The 14,851-nt window shown below is 37.4% G+C and overlaps 2 protein-coding genes across 2 annotated transcripts; one reads left to right on the top strand and one right to left on the bottom strand.

Annotated features, from left to right (window-relative positions):
• The first annotated feature begins 8,357 nt into the window (after window positions 1-8,357).
• LOC106799266 (uncharacterized) lies at window positions 8,358-11,303 on the top strand. The gene is made up of 2 exons (XM_041017507.1): window positions 8,358-8,443; window positions 8,777-11,303. Exons 1-2 carry the CDS (start codon window positions 8,358-8,360, stop codon window positions 11,301-11,303), a joined length of 2,613 nt encoding a protein of 870 aa, XP_040873441.1.
• A 2,565-nt stretch (window positions 11,304-13,868) lies between these two features.
• On the bottom strand, window positions 13,869-14,537 carry LOC106799265 (uncharacterized). The gene has a single exon (XM_014777456.1). It carries the CDS (start codon window positions 14,535-14,537, stop codon window positions 13,869-13,871), a length of 669 nt encoding a protein of 222 aa, XP_014632942.1.
• Window positions 14,538-14,851: the final 314 nt, after the last annotated feature.

The following is a 14,851-nucleotide window of genomic DNA, read 5'->3' as shown; positions in this document are numbered from 1 at the left end:
CCACTCCTCAGATTTTCCAAAGCATCCAAACTGACTTTTTGAATAATTAATCTTGAGTCCAGAAGCCAACTCAAAACATGATAGGATAGACTTTAGAACTCTGACATTGGCTGAAAGAGCATTACCAAAGAATAGAGTGTCATCTGCATATTGCAGAATATTTATATCTTCCTTCAAACTTCCAACTTGATAACTGCTGTACAGATTTTTGGATATAGCTGTCCTCATTAAACCTGTAAGCCCTTCTGCCACCAAATTAAAAAGGAGGGGGGCAAGGGGGTCACCCTGCCTTAAACCTCTCTTGGGTGCAAACTCCGAGGTGGGACTTCCATTAATTAAAATGGAAACTGATGCAGTAGCAAGGCAACCATGGATCCACTTTCTCCACCTTTCACAAAAACCCATCCTTAACATCATGTAATTAAGAAAGCCCCAAGAGACCGAGTCGTAAGCTTTTTCAAAATCAACCTTGAAGAACATGCAAGGTTTATTTTTTGATTTAGCTTCAACTATAACCTCATTAGCTATCAACACTCCATGCAAAATATGCCTTCCTTTCATAAAGGCTGTTTGCCTTTCATCAATCAGCTGAGGTAGAATAAGGGCTAATCTATTAGCCAAGACCTTGGATACAACTTTGTAGACACAGCCTATAAGAGAAATTGGCCTATAATCGTTAAAAGCTTGGGGATCCTTGATCTTGGGAATAAGAGCTATGAATGAGGCATTGCTTCCTTTTGGGAAAGAAGCATTATAATAAAACTCATCCATGAAACGCATAAAGTCAGGCTTCAAAGTCTTCCAAAACTTCTTGATAAAATTGAAATTAAGCCCGTCCGGGCCCGGACTTTTATCACCATCACAGTCCCACACAGCTGAGGTTATTTCAGCATCAGAAAATCTAGACACAAGGGCTTCATTCTCACTTTGACCAATGGAAGGTAGCTGCACACCATCCATGGTTGGTCTATTGAAATTCTGCTCAGAAAATCTTTCTTTAAAATGATTGAAAGCCTCAAATTTAACCCTACTAGGGTCCTGAACCCATTCCCCATCAATGATCAATCCTTGAATAGCATTATGTCTTCTTCTATGATTTATCAGCTTGTGGAAGTAAGCTGAATTTCTGTCCCCTTCCTTTAACCATTTCACTCTAGCCTTTTGCCTCAACATAGATTCATAGGCATTAGCAGCTTGCCATAATTGCTCCTGAAGAGACTTCTTGAGCTCCCTTTCAGATTGATTCATAATTCTGTTAGATATACCAGCCTCCAAAGCATTCAACTCCTTCTTTAAAACCTGAATTTTCTTAGCATTAATAACTCCATTGGATGAACTCCACTGTCTAATGCAGGCTTTAATGAACTTCAATTTTTGCTTGAGTGCGTATCCTCCCCATCCATTAGGGTGATAATTGCTCCATTTAAGGGTCACCATTTCCTGAAATCCCTTGTCCTGCAGCCACCAATCCATGACCTTGAAAGGCTTAGGACCCCAATCAACACTTTTGGATCTTAGAAGGATAGGGCAATGATCTGAAAAATCTATGTCTAGTACAAACTGTGTTGTATCAGGCCAAAGAGTCAACCAATTATCAGAAATGAAGAACCTATCCAACTTGCTCATAACACTTCCATTAGGTCTGATCCAGGTATATTTTCTACCTATAGATCTAACCTCTTCTACAGCCATAAGAGAAATCCAGGAATTGAATTCCTCAATACTGGATGCATTAGCCAGATTCTGAGATGAACTCAATCTCTCATTATGATTTCTTATCGAATTGAAATCTCCTAAGATACACCACAATTCATTTTGATAGGAGGACTTCAAAAGCAGAATCTCTTCCCATTGATTTCTCTTCCCTTGTATATCACAAGGCGCATAAACATTAATAATGATGACTTTCTTGTTTTCCTTTACCCACAATCCTTCCAGCAAAATAAAACCACTCCCCACTGACTTCCTATTCACCACAAAGGAATCATTGTTCCAAATGCATAACAGGCCACCAGCAGAATTAGTAGAAGGGAGACATTCCCAAGTAGCATTACTATCCCCCCACAGGTATTGACATAGCTTCTTATCAATGGAGTCTTTCTTAGTTTCTTGAATGCATAGAACATCAATCTTGTTGGCCAGAGATAATTTTCGAATAGCTGACCTCTTGACTCCACTACCCAAACCTCTAGAGTTGAGAGAGAGAATATTCATGGAGCAATTGTGTTGTTTCCCATCTCTGTTGTTGCTGCAGCTGAATGACTTGTACTAGCCTCATCCAAAAACTCCTTACCCCTGTTTTTAAAATTTTCATCAAAAGATATACCCAATTGACGAGCTATCTCCCAATGCTGATCACCTTCCACTCCATTGAAATCATTATTAAAGCTACTTGGGGGAATAGGACTATGGGGTTGGTGATCCTGCTTAGGGGTCAAAGGACCAGATTGAGAGTCACAAAGGTCAACCCCTTCCTTATTATATTCGAAGGAATTACCTGCTACCATCACCCTTGTATCCCCTTCTGTTCCAATTTCATTTAAAATTGGGCCAAGATTTAAATGGGCCATGGATTTTGCTATATGACATGTTTTTCTTCTGCTATAAACTTTTAAGGCAGAAGTGGAGTTGCTCTCTTTTTTAACTGGGCTTGTCTTCACCAGGCCCATCTTCCGAATATCTACATCCTTCTTCTCACATTGGGAATGCGATACAACGTCCCTATCATCCATGCCCAGCAAGTTTGAAACCTTATTGACCATTGGAAATTCATCAGGTCTGTTGACTAAAGGTTCTTCTTCCAAGGCCCCTTGGTCTCTCATTATATCACCAGCATCAAGTGTGATCTAGACCTGAATATTGAGAAACTCATTTTCCTCCCTAACCAAAGACTGCCATCGTGATTTTCAACTTGACTCCTAAAGACAAATATTAATAAGAATTAAATAGTTGAATAAGTCATATTCACAGAAAATTTAAAATGCAAGCACAAAAAATTACAAACAACTATAAATGTAAGATAATTAAGCAGAAAGACATTCTATCTTTTTACACATTGGATATCTAAATAATTACTAAGGCCTCCTTATTCAATGACTGGCCATATGACAATGATTGACATATGGACTGAGCTTCTAGAATATCCACAATGTGATAATAGTGGTAAATGAAGAAAAATAGATGATTTAGAGTTTCCACCCTGACCATTTCTAAAAAGTGGTAAATGAAGAACATGAAGAAACAAAATGTATAGTCTAAACTGCATTCCATGTCTACCACTACCTACTACTTCTTGAGCGCCAGTATTTTTCATGTTAGATTTAAAACACACTAATTGAGATGGGCCTGTTTTTCCATTTTCATGAGATTCAATATATGTCCACCAATATTTATACTGGAAAGCTTAATTTAGCAAGATTTGATGACAACACCAAACTGGTAAATTATGTTGATTTCAGAAACTTAGATAAAGACTCATGAAATTTATACAGTGGGTCACTGAAAAGTGACTGCTAATCTGAAAAGCTAATAAATGGGCACAATCAAAATCAGATTCTAGGTTCTAGCTTACATCTATGTTGAAGTAAGCTATTGTGACATTCACTGCTTCAAACATGAATATGGATGCAGGAAATACTATATCATTCTTACCTGTTTGGAGATGAGATTACCATCATTATGTACATCTTCGATCATCAAATCAGAATTTTTTTTCTAACATTCGCAAAAGACAAAGAGGTCAAGATAGGAGTTTGCAGTGCCTTTTATTCTAGACACAAGAAAAAATTATTACACTAAAAAAAGTGAAAACCTGAACCCTTACCAGATCTGTTTCATGCATAAATTTCCAATCTAGTGCTTCCAACAACTACACATACAAGTGAAAGGAAAAAATAAAAATCAACATGAGAGGGATTGACTGAAAATTTTACAAAGTACAAAAGCATCCATTCATACCTTGTTTTCCAATACCATGATTTGTTCACTCATTCGTTCTCGTTCACCTTCCATACAAAATGACTTTAACCTGTTTTGAAGATACATAAGCATTAGCAACATGACATTATGGAAAACATGTATATGACAAAAAAGTCACTGGTAATCTAGCTAGCACTAATTTGTTGGAGAACTTGGACTGGTTGGTTGACTAGTTTCTTTTGAGTTTGACAATACCATAAGGCTGTGTTCTTGCCTCAACTGATTTACATTTTTTCATATTTGTGGATATAATAGGCAATGTATATATTGTTCGTACTGGAAGATTGATTTTTGGTCATAGAGTAACTATGCCACTTCCCAACCTTTACTTTAATCATTTTTTTTTTGGAAGGCAGAAAATATATATATATATTAATAAGAAAAAAACTACAGTACCAGGGGTACTGATGATAAACATACAAAGGCAGCTGTGCTGCCAGCCTCCCAAAAAGAGAACAAAAACCCTTCTCAAAGCCCAACTACAAGGTATGACACCCGATTAATCAAAGGCCTCCATTAGATGGGATGACCAGTGATTAAAAGGGATATTAAAACCTTTAACTCTAGCTTTAGACCAGGACCAAGCCAAAAATAAGGCATCATCCATAACTTTGGAATTAATAAAAGGAATGCCCTGAAAAATGAGTAAATTCCTATGCTTCCAGATGGCAGAAGTTAAGGCAATCCACCATCCACACCATCTATTCAGATTTCTTCCTGCAACCAAACCTTCACACCATAGACTGAAATGACTTGCTGGGGAATAAGGGAGAGCTCCGAAAGTCTGAATCCACCTCAAAGATTCCCACCACAGGCCAACAGTGTATCTACAATGGAAAAAAAGATGTCCTGCCTCCTCCTGCTCACTGTGACAGAGGGGGCAGGTAAGATCCTGCACCTCCACATTTCTTCTATGCAGATTAGCTCTAGTAGGGAGCCTATCTTTGATGAGCCTCCAGGTGAAGATGGCCGCCTTTGGGGGTATCTTCAATTTCCAAACAAGCTGGAAATTTATCCCATCTAACGCAGTACTGTTTTGACTTGATAGAAGCCTATAAGCAGACCTAGTAGAATATAGCCCACTAGGATCAGCTTTCCACAGCAACTTATCTTTCAAGTGATTCTGAAGAGTATAAGCAGTGATGTCCTCCATAAAAGCCACAGCTACACCCTCCTCATGCTCGAAGAGATGTCTCCTCCATTTCAAATCCCATCTCCAAATATTCTGTGAGAAGCTACCCATGGTGGAGATAAAATCATTCTGCTGCTTACTAATCAAAAAGAGCTGAGAGTATTTCTGTTGCAGAGTGCTTTCCTCCCCCAACCACCTATCTTTCCAAAATCTGATTTTATCCCCACAACCAGCCTTCCATGCCATATTCTGATGGATAATCTTGAAATCATTGTGCTGATATAGAGTAACTATGCCACTTCCCAACCTTTACTTTAATCATGAAATCAAAGTGAGTTACTTTTGCATGCACATGAATAAAAAAAAAGCAACAAAAAAGTATTTTAGCTGTATCAATAAAACATGCCTTCTAATTTCTTCTTTTAGCTGCAAATTTTCCATAGCAAATGTAGTTGCTTCATTATTCCGATCCACCTGGGCCCGCAAGACCTCAATTTCCTTCAAGTGCTCCTCTTTTTCTTTTAGCAAGTGTGTCTCAGCTGAGATCTTCTCAGAAGCATCTGTTTGTAATCTTTTTATTCCAGCTTCTCGAAAACGTAGTCTCATCAAAAAATTTGTATGTCATCTTCTCTTTGTCTCACCTAAAATCATCCCATATTTTCAATCATTTAATTCATCACAAAAACATCAAGAATTATCATTATTGATAAATCAACAAAAAACAGTGATTATAAATTAAAACATTGAAAATACTAGAATGGAGCTCTATGACAACAAACTAAATTGATAGGTGTTTCTCATATATAATTATAAAAAACTACTTATAGGTCAAAACTTGTTTATTCTCTCCCTCATTAATCAATCATTCAAAACTGATAACAAAACAATAAGAAATATATGGCTTTTCAAAGATACCAGCTTCATGGACGCTTGAATTTCATCTCTTAGTGCCTGTAATTCCATGTCTTTGTCCTTTTCCCTTCTAAAGGCCCCAACAAGGGCAATGTCATAGTCTTTTTTCTGCAAAAAGAGAAAGATGCTTATCAGTAAATAAGTATTAGGTAATTATGTACAAAGACTCCAATTAAATCAATTAATATTCTTGTAAATTGATGATGGCATGAAAAACCACCCTCAATACTGATGCAGAGCATTTGACCCCATAACTGGTATAGTAGGATAGTAGATAGTGGAATAACCACTATTATGAAATTTATAGATATAAATTAAGTAATTTATATTACATTATATGCTAAAAAATTATAAAAGTTACACAATTAGTAGTTGAACTAGTAAAGTGATATTCACTTATACTCAAATTATATAATAACATTACACACTATCAGTAATAGACATTCCATTCACAAGTTTGTACCATTATTATTACGTTCAAAATTAAGTTCACACATGACATTATTTACAACAGTGTTATTTAGCCGCTTGAAATAGTATTGTAAAATGGCGTTGTCTGAGTAAATTCTTTTTATTTACAAAAATCAAAACCTCTCTGACTAGTTTTTAGTAGTTACAGTTTATATTTGCAGTTTTTTTGGTATTGGTTCAGTCAGCGGGTCTATCAGTGTATCTATATTTGTCAAGTAGACTAACTTTAGAACATATCTCAGCGGGTCTATCAGTGTATCTATATTTGTCAAGTAGACAAACACATATTCCTTTTCAAGTACCAATTTATCATATCATTAAATGTGGTGGATAGGTTTATTGTTAAAAAAAATTATACATATACAGCAAGGCCTGATATGTGGTGGATAGGTTTATTGTTAAAAAAAATTATACATATACAGCAAGGCCTGATATGAAACATGCAAAAATAGACCTCTGATTGAGAAGAAATTATAGAAGCAAACATTAGTCAGCCACTTGCAATTTAATTCTTTATAATATGAAGTTGATTGCCGCAAATTATTTTCTACATATTACACAAATGTTTGTCATATATGCGGTTGATTGACGAAAGTCTTATTATTTTTCAGGCTGAATCAGGCACCAAAGAATCACCAAAGAACTCTTTTAATTATTTGCAGGTGTGTTTATTGTTTGTAGTAATAGTTTAAAATATGTTTTTTAAATTTCACAAATGAGAAACATGTATGATGCTGAAAACATGTATGCGTTTAATGCCTTGATATTCATGCGGTGTAATTGTTCTTTGAGCTGTCTAGTATGATGTTTATTATGTCATACAATTACCAGAGTACCACAGGTACTATAGGTACAAGTATAGTTTAAACACAATTGTGGTTCAAAAGATGAAATTAGAGGATGGTATTGTGGACCAGCTACAGCCCATAACTTAAGTACATGTATGCTGCACCTCTTGGAAGAGGTCTCAACATTTACCCTTCCTTTGTTGTTTATTTTTCCCGGGAAAAATCAATATATTATGTATAAAATTCAGTACTAGTGTACTGAAGTAGGCTACAATAAATCTCTTCATCTCCGCCTTTTTATTTCCTTACCCGACCATCCCCATAACATGTATTGCAAGCTGTTCAAATTTCTCCAGTCCCCTTGCATGCGGAGCATGTCATTGACCGCTGGAAGATGGCTAATGGTGCTGCCTCCCAAATATAAAACCCAAAGAACTCACCAAAAAGTTCAAAACCACATAGATTAACCAAAGTGATCCTTTATATTAGAGGACCAGTGATTAAAGCTAGTGTTGAATCCTTTCTCCCTAGCTTTTAGCCAAGACCAAGCTGAAAAATGAAGCTGAATTTGAATTGCACCACTTTCGTCATTCAATTTCGATGCTGTCGTTTCTGCAGTTTTTGTTGAAAAATGCCAATCCTTGAAACAGCCATGCACCATTTGACTTGTTAGCATTGTTGGTCCAACTGCACTTGCTATTGTGTTTTGTAATGCAGCGTTTTGTACAAACGGTGCAGTGCTGCTGTGTTTTCTACTGCAATTGGTGCTCTATGCTTGTGATGCATGTCAAGTAATCCCTAAGCCACTAACGTTTTACATAGAAGGCGTAACATGGATCGAAGTTGGATGAACGCATCACGTATCACTGAAGAGTACGAGAATGTGTTGAAGAGTTTTTGCAGTTTGCTCAAAGTAAAGCGGAACCTATGTGGGGAAATTTTTTTGTCCATGTGTGAAGTGTGCAAATGGGAGACGCCAAACAATTGATGACATAAGAACTCATCTTATTTGTGAGGGAATAATTCGTAGCTACACAAAGTGGATATGGCATGGGGAATCCCTCGATACAGCTGACATGTCACAGCCTGACGATGTTACTGCAGCCAGTGGAAATCCTATAGAAGAAATGATTCGCGATCTTGGGCAAGAGGGTTTGAAGAGGCACATGCAGCGTTGTATGACAACATAGAAGTTGATTCAAAAATGCCTTTGTATTCCGGCTGCACATCTTTCACAAAGTTGTCTGCTGTGTTAGCTCTAGTTAACTTGAAGGCCCAATTTGGGTGGAGTGACAAGAGTTTTAGTGAGTTGCTGATGTTGTTGAAAACAATTCTTCCTGCTGATAACGTGTTGCCAAAGAATCACTACGAAGCAAAGAAGATTTTATGTCCAGTTGGATGCAGTACGAAAAAATTCATGCATGTTGTAATGACTGCATTTTGTACAGAGGTGAATTTGCTGAACTACATGACTGCCCTGTGTGCGGGTTTCAAGGTACAAAACGAGCAACGGAGATTCTACTGTACTAGTATCTGCCGCCAACCGCCGTCCAGCGAAGGTGTGTTGGTATCTCCCAATAATACGAAGGTTTAAGCGGTTGTTTGCTAATGGGGAAGATGCAAAAAACCTTATGTGGCATGCAAATACCAAAAAATCAGATGGATTGATGCGACATCCTGCAGATAGCCCGCAATGGAAGGAAATTGATCGTCTATATCCTGACTTTGGGGCCGAGCCTAGAAATTTAAGGCTTGGTCTTGCAACAGACGGAATGAACCCATTTGGAACATTAACTACTAACCATAGCTCATGGCCCGTTTTGCTGTTCATTTATAATCTCCCTCCGTGGTTGTGCATGAAGCGAAAGTATGTTATGCTGAGTATGATGATAGCTGGTCCAAGACAACCAGGTAATGATATCGACGTATATCTAAGACCTTTAATTGACGATTTGCGGAAATTGTGGGATGAAGGGGTTGATGTATGGGACGCAAATTTGCAGCATGCTTTCAAGTTGCGTGCAATGGTTTTTTGTACCATAAATGACTTTCCAGCCTACGGAAATTTAAGTGGATATAGTGTCAAAGGACATCACGCATGTCCTATATGTGAGCAAAATACAAGTTTCTGCCAACTTAAACATGGAAAGAAGACTGTCTATACTAGGCACCGAAGATTTCTCAAACAGTTTCATCCGTATCGACGATTGAAGAAGGCATTCGATGGAACTCAAGAACATGAAACCGCGCCAATTCCATTAACTGGTGATGAAGTATATCAGCGGGTCAAGGATGTCGAAAATATGTTCGGCAAGTCCCCAAAAAAACCATCATCCACTTCAAACATGTGGAAAAAGAAGTCTATTTTCTTTGATCTTGCGTACTGGTCCGATCATCATGTTAGGCATTGTATAGACGTGATGCATGTCGAGAAAAATGTTTGTGATTCTTTAATTGGGACCCTCCTAAACATGAAAGGCAAGACAAAGGATGGTTTCAAGTGTCGTCAAGACTTGGTTGACATGGGTATACGTCAGGTTTTGCATCCTATCTCAAAAGGTACCAGGACATATCTGCCCCCAGCCTGTTATACAATGTCAACAGCTGAAAAGAGAAGTTTTTGTGAATGCTTGCGTAATATGAAAGTCCCACAAGGCTACTCTTCAAACATCAAGAGTCTTGTGTCTGTGAATGAGCTTAAGTTGGTTGGCTTGAAATCGCATGATTGTCATGTGTTAATGCAACAACTTTTGCCTGTTGCAATCCGCGGAACATTGCCTGAGAAGGTCCGTGTTGCAATCAGTCGCTTGTGTTTCATTTTTAATGCTATATGTGCGAAGGTCATTGACCCTAAACAGTTGGATGCTTTGGAAGATGAGGTTTCCATTGTCCTTTGTCAAATGGAGATGTTTTTCCCTCCTTCATTTTTTGACATTATGGTACACTTAGTTGTTCATCTGGTAAGGGAAATAAGGTCTTGTGGTCCTGTGTATTTTAGATGGATGTATCCAGTTGAGCGGTACATGAAGGTCTTAAAGGGTTATACGAAGAATCGACATCGACCAGAGGCCTCAATAGTGGAAAGATACGTTGCTGAAGAATGCATTGAGTTTGCCTCACAGTACATTGACTCATTGAAACCTGTTGGTGTTCCTGCATCCCGGCATGAGCAGCCAAAAGCCGGAAAGGGTACTCGTGGATACAATGTTGTGACAATGACTAGACATGACGTGTCACAAGCACATTTGTATATATTAAACAACACAACAGAGGTGTTTCCGTACATTGAGGCTCACAAAAAACATGTTAGAGATAGTCACCCCAAAATGAACATGATGAGGGTATTGCAAGAGCACAACAAAACTTTCATAAATTGGTTTAGACAAACAATAGTTGCTGATAAAACTGTTTCCAGAAGACTGACATTGTTAGCCATTGGCCCAAATCTGAATGTCCCTACATGGAAGGGGTATGACATTAACAATTATTCATTCTACACAAAGTCCCAAGATGATAAAAGTTCGGTACAAAACAGCGGGGTCTGTGTTGATGCTGATTCGGATCACTTTTGCAGTACATCGGACAACAACCCCATTCGAGCATCCATATCTTACTTTGGTGTCATTCAAGAAATTTGGGAGGTTGATTATACAGCATTTAGAGTGCCTGTTTTTAAGTGTCAGTGGGTCAACGGGACAACGGGTGTGTTTCAAGATCCATTGGGATTTACTTTGGTAGACCTTAGTAAGGTGGCATATATGGAGGAACCTTTCATTATGGCAGCACAAGCCAGACAAGTTTTCTATGTACAAGATCCATGTAATTCAAGATTGTGTGTGGTTCTGCAAGGAAGACCAAGTGGAATGAATTACCATAACGATGAGTCAACCCTTGACATTGCTCAAATGTCTGGTTTTTCGAAACAATTGCCTTCAATGAATGAAGCTGATGAAGTGGATGATGGACATGCAAATCGTGTAGATCATGATGAAGGTCTATGGGAAAACATTCCTACAGGCTGAGTGCGAAAGTAATGCTTTGTTTAATGTGTAAATATAATGATTATTTTACTAGTACGCCTTTGCTTTGTTTAATGTGTAAATATAATGATTATTTTACTAGTACGCCTTTGCTGTGGTTAATTTGTAAATCTGAAGATTAATATTAATTGTGTATTTTTTTTACAGGATCATGGCCACAGATCCGACGTCTCCCCCGCAGTCCGATGGTCAATCAGAGGCGACTTCCAAGAGGAGTAGAACAACGACACGGTTGAGAACATTGACATTAAGAACCGTGGATCAGCCCAGACCGGCAGTTTATGTGGATCCCGCTACCGGGAGAGCATCGGGACCGATGCGTGAAAAGTTCCACAGCTACCTAGGCGTAGTGGCGCGAGAAAAGGTTCCCATTATCCACAATAATTGGAAAGACGTACCTGAAACGCTAAAAGACATAGTGTGGAATGACATTCTAGTAAGTCCTTCATACCAAATAGTATATTTGAATTACCCATCAATTTTTCTGTTAAAAACATATTTGTGCATATATCAAATATTTGTCCTTTATAATCTCTACACGTGTTTGCTGCCCTTTATTTTAAATGACTTGTCCTTTATTTGAATAGTTGATTTGATATCGTAGACTCCCATATTTGTAAAGAACGACACAAGGGCAGTTTTTATTTTAAATATGAATATTAGTTACTTAGATGAGGTAGAGAACAAATATTGGCAGATCAAAGATACAGAACATAACAAATCATGTGTATAATAACTTCACAAATTTAAATTGATAACTAAACCACGTGGATGAAACGTGTATATGCTAATTATGTAATACCAATGAAATAAGGAACAATGTCAAAAATTCTAAAACAGTAGTAGTAGACACTGTTTTGCTAAAATATCAGCAACTTTGATTTGCTTTCTTGAACAGTAGTAGTAGACAATCTATTATTAACTAATTTTGTTTATATAAGCAGAATTTACGCAAGTAATTTTATTTGAATAAGGTAAATGTTTCTGTAAAGTGTTCTTTATACGTGGAAGATGGATCAGTATTGATTGAGTAATGTAGGAATTGATTCATGAAATGAAAAAGATAAAGAGTGACAAATGGTTGAATTGGGAAATAAGTGGATAGTAAAATGGGTGTACTTGTGTGTGTTTTATAGTGGTCCAAACATCCACTACTAGCGGTGGAACATGTTGAGATAAGTCTGGGAAGGAAGAATAGCACCTTCTAATGCTAATCTCTAAAGGCATTTTTGCCCCACATCAATCCTCAATCACTGGTACAATCCTTGACATTATGCAATAGTGTCAAATTTAAGGTATCACTTCTTACCTTTTACTCTTTTGCCATATTTCAATTTCAAGGCAACGTTAAACGTTAAATATTTCCTACCAGATTTCCTGCTTTCACTCTGTGTTTTCGCAAAGAAATATTAAAATGTGACATGAACTTGGTTGTTTTCACGGTTTTTTATACAAATCTTTGAAGGTCACAAATAAACTGTACAGAAGATGATAATTATTTAGGAAAATAGGAAATAAAAAACCAAAATATTGTTAAGGTTTGTACCAGCAGGCAGAAGTTATTTCCTTGTTTATTGTGGCATGCACATTGTCAACAACTTTAACATAAAATAGATGAAGATTTATATTACACTTGCAAGTCTTTAGTTATTTCGTTGTTTAATTAAATGTCACAAGCCTCAAGTCTTTAGTTCAAAACCTGCAACATCCAAAAAAAAGCTACATTTTATTTTGATAGATTTACTCTCAAGTAGGTGTGTGTTGTTGTGGAGATATTGTTTCTCTTGGCAGATCGTGTGGGTATTGATGCAGTAGCTTCCTGCTACTTGCTATTTTCTGTTTTTAGCATCTTTGGTGCTTATTAATCAAATATCGTTGCTTTTAAAAAAAACATGTCCGATAACTACCCCCAGCACGTCCACTGGATGATGACAAATAATAGAGATGAAACTAGAACTCAAGTCCCTTTAGTTCACCGTCACCACTTAAACCACTAAAAAAAACCACTAACTTGCTGCAAAAATAGCCAAAGAAACCACCCTTTTTTTTATGTTATTTGATCTTTCAAAAAATTTCTAATTGTTTTGTTTATAACTGTATTTTCCCCTCTACATGCATATAATAATTTATAATTTATTTCATGATTTTTATTTGACTGGATTAATTTTATTTTAAAACATGATTAAGATTTAAGCGACATGGGCTTGAAGGCCATCCCAAGCCCTCACATAACATTGAACATATTAGGTGAATAGTAGATATTAAGATGTGTATGGTAATTTCATGCCCACACACCAAATATGGCATTGTCCTAATATCAAATGGTAGGTAATACTTGCAGGCCCAAAACCTTGTTGGGGGCTGCTTATATGTTTGGCATGGAACCCCAACTGTAAATTGCAAAATACCTTAAAGATTAAATTTCAGGTTGACTTCCCTTTTTTTTGCGGTAGGATTCAATAAAAGGTGTTGAATTGATATAGACTATAGAGTGGAACCTTGCAATTGCAAGCCATGCCACTGGCATTGATTGTAAATCCACCCCCACTAAGCAACGAAAGTGGATATATTAGAGGACCAATGGTTGAAACTAGTACTAAAATCTTTATCCTTAGCCTTTATCCAAGACCAAGCTAGATAAATAGCATAGTCCATGACTTTACAAGGATCAAAAGGTTTTCCTTGGAAAATCAGTTGATTCCTATGCTGCCATATAGAGCACGTTAAGGCAATCCACCACCCACACCTTGTAGTATAATTCACATTTGTCCCAAACCCATCACAGAATTGATAGAAGTGGTGAACAGGATTAATGGAAAGTGGACCTGCTCCCCGAACCCAGCTCAGAGATTCCCACCACAGTCCAATTGTCTTTTTACAGTTAAAGAACAAATGAGCTGCATCTTCTTGCACACAATCACATAAGGAGCACGTGGTTGCCTGAGTAAAAACATTTCTTCTTAAGAGGTTGACCTTCGTAGGGAGTCTATTCTTCAGAAGTCTCCAACAGAAAATGACTGCCCGAGGGGGAATATGCAGCTGCCAAATTGTCTTAAAGATCTTGTCTTCAGAATTTACTGACCTGGTATTCATACATAAACTATAAGCTGACCTAGTGGTGTACTGTCCATTAGGTTCAGGCAACCATATCATATTATCCTTGACCTGGCTTTGAATAGGCACATTGCTGATCTCCTCCAAAAACTGAACAGCCATCTGACTTTCATGATCAAATAGGTTCCTCCTCCACCTCAAGTCCCAGCACTAGCTATTATTGTTAAAATGGCCCATTTGTGACATGAGAGCCTTTTGTTGTCTACTTATGAGGAAAAGCTGGTTGTACTTCTGCTGTAGGGTGTATTGTTCCCCTAGCCAATTGTCAGACCAGAATTTGATATTTTCCCCACACCCAACCTTCCAAGACAAGTTCTCTTTAAAAATACTGCAGTCCAACTGATGATACAAGCTTCTAATGTCTCTCCACCAATGAGAATAGGCCCTTCTGTCTCTATTATATTGAAATTCTGACC

Source organism: Glycine max, chromosome 7 (assembly GCF_000004515.6).
Source record: "Glycine max cultivar Williams 82 chromosome 7, Glycine_max_v4.0, whole genome shotgun sequence".
Classification (NCBI taxonomy): domain Eukaryota; kingdom Viridiplantae; phylum Streptophyta; class Magnoliopsida; order Fabales; family Fabaceae; genus Glycine; species Glycine max.
The sequence above is the reverse complement of the archived record's forward strand: the minus strand, read 5'-3'. Positions and strand labels throughout refer to the sequence as shown.

Coding starts and splice junctions, on each gene's coding strand:
- LOC106799265 (XM_014777456.1), bottom strand. CDS start 14,537: ATGGCTGTTCAGTTTTTGGAGGAGATCAGCAATGTGCCTATTCAAAGC.
- LOC106799266 (XM_041017507.1), top strand. CDS start 8,358: ATGTCACAGCCTGACGATGTTACTGCAGCCAGTGGAAATCCTATAGAA. Junction 8,444..8,776: donor GGGCAAGAGGGTTTGAAGAG/GCACATGCAGCG, acceptor GCGGGTTTCAAG/GTACAAAACGAGCAACGGAG.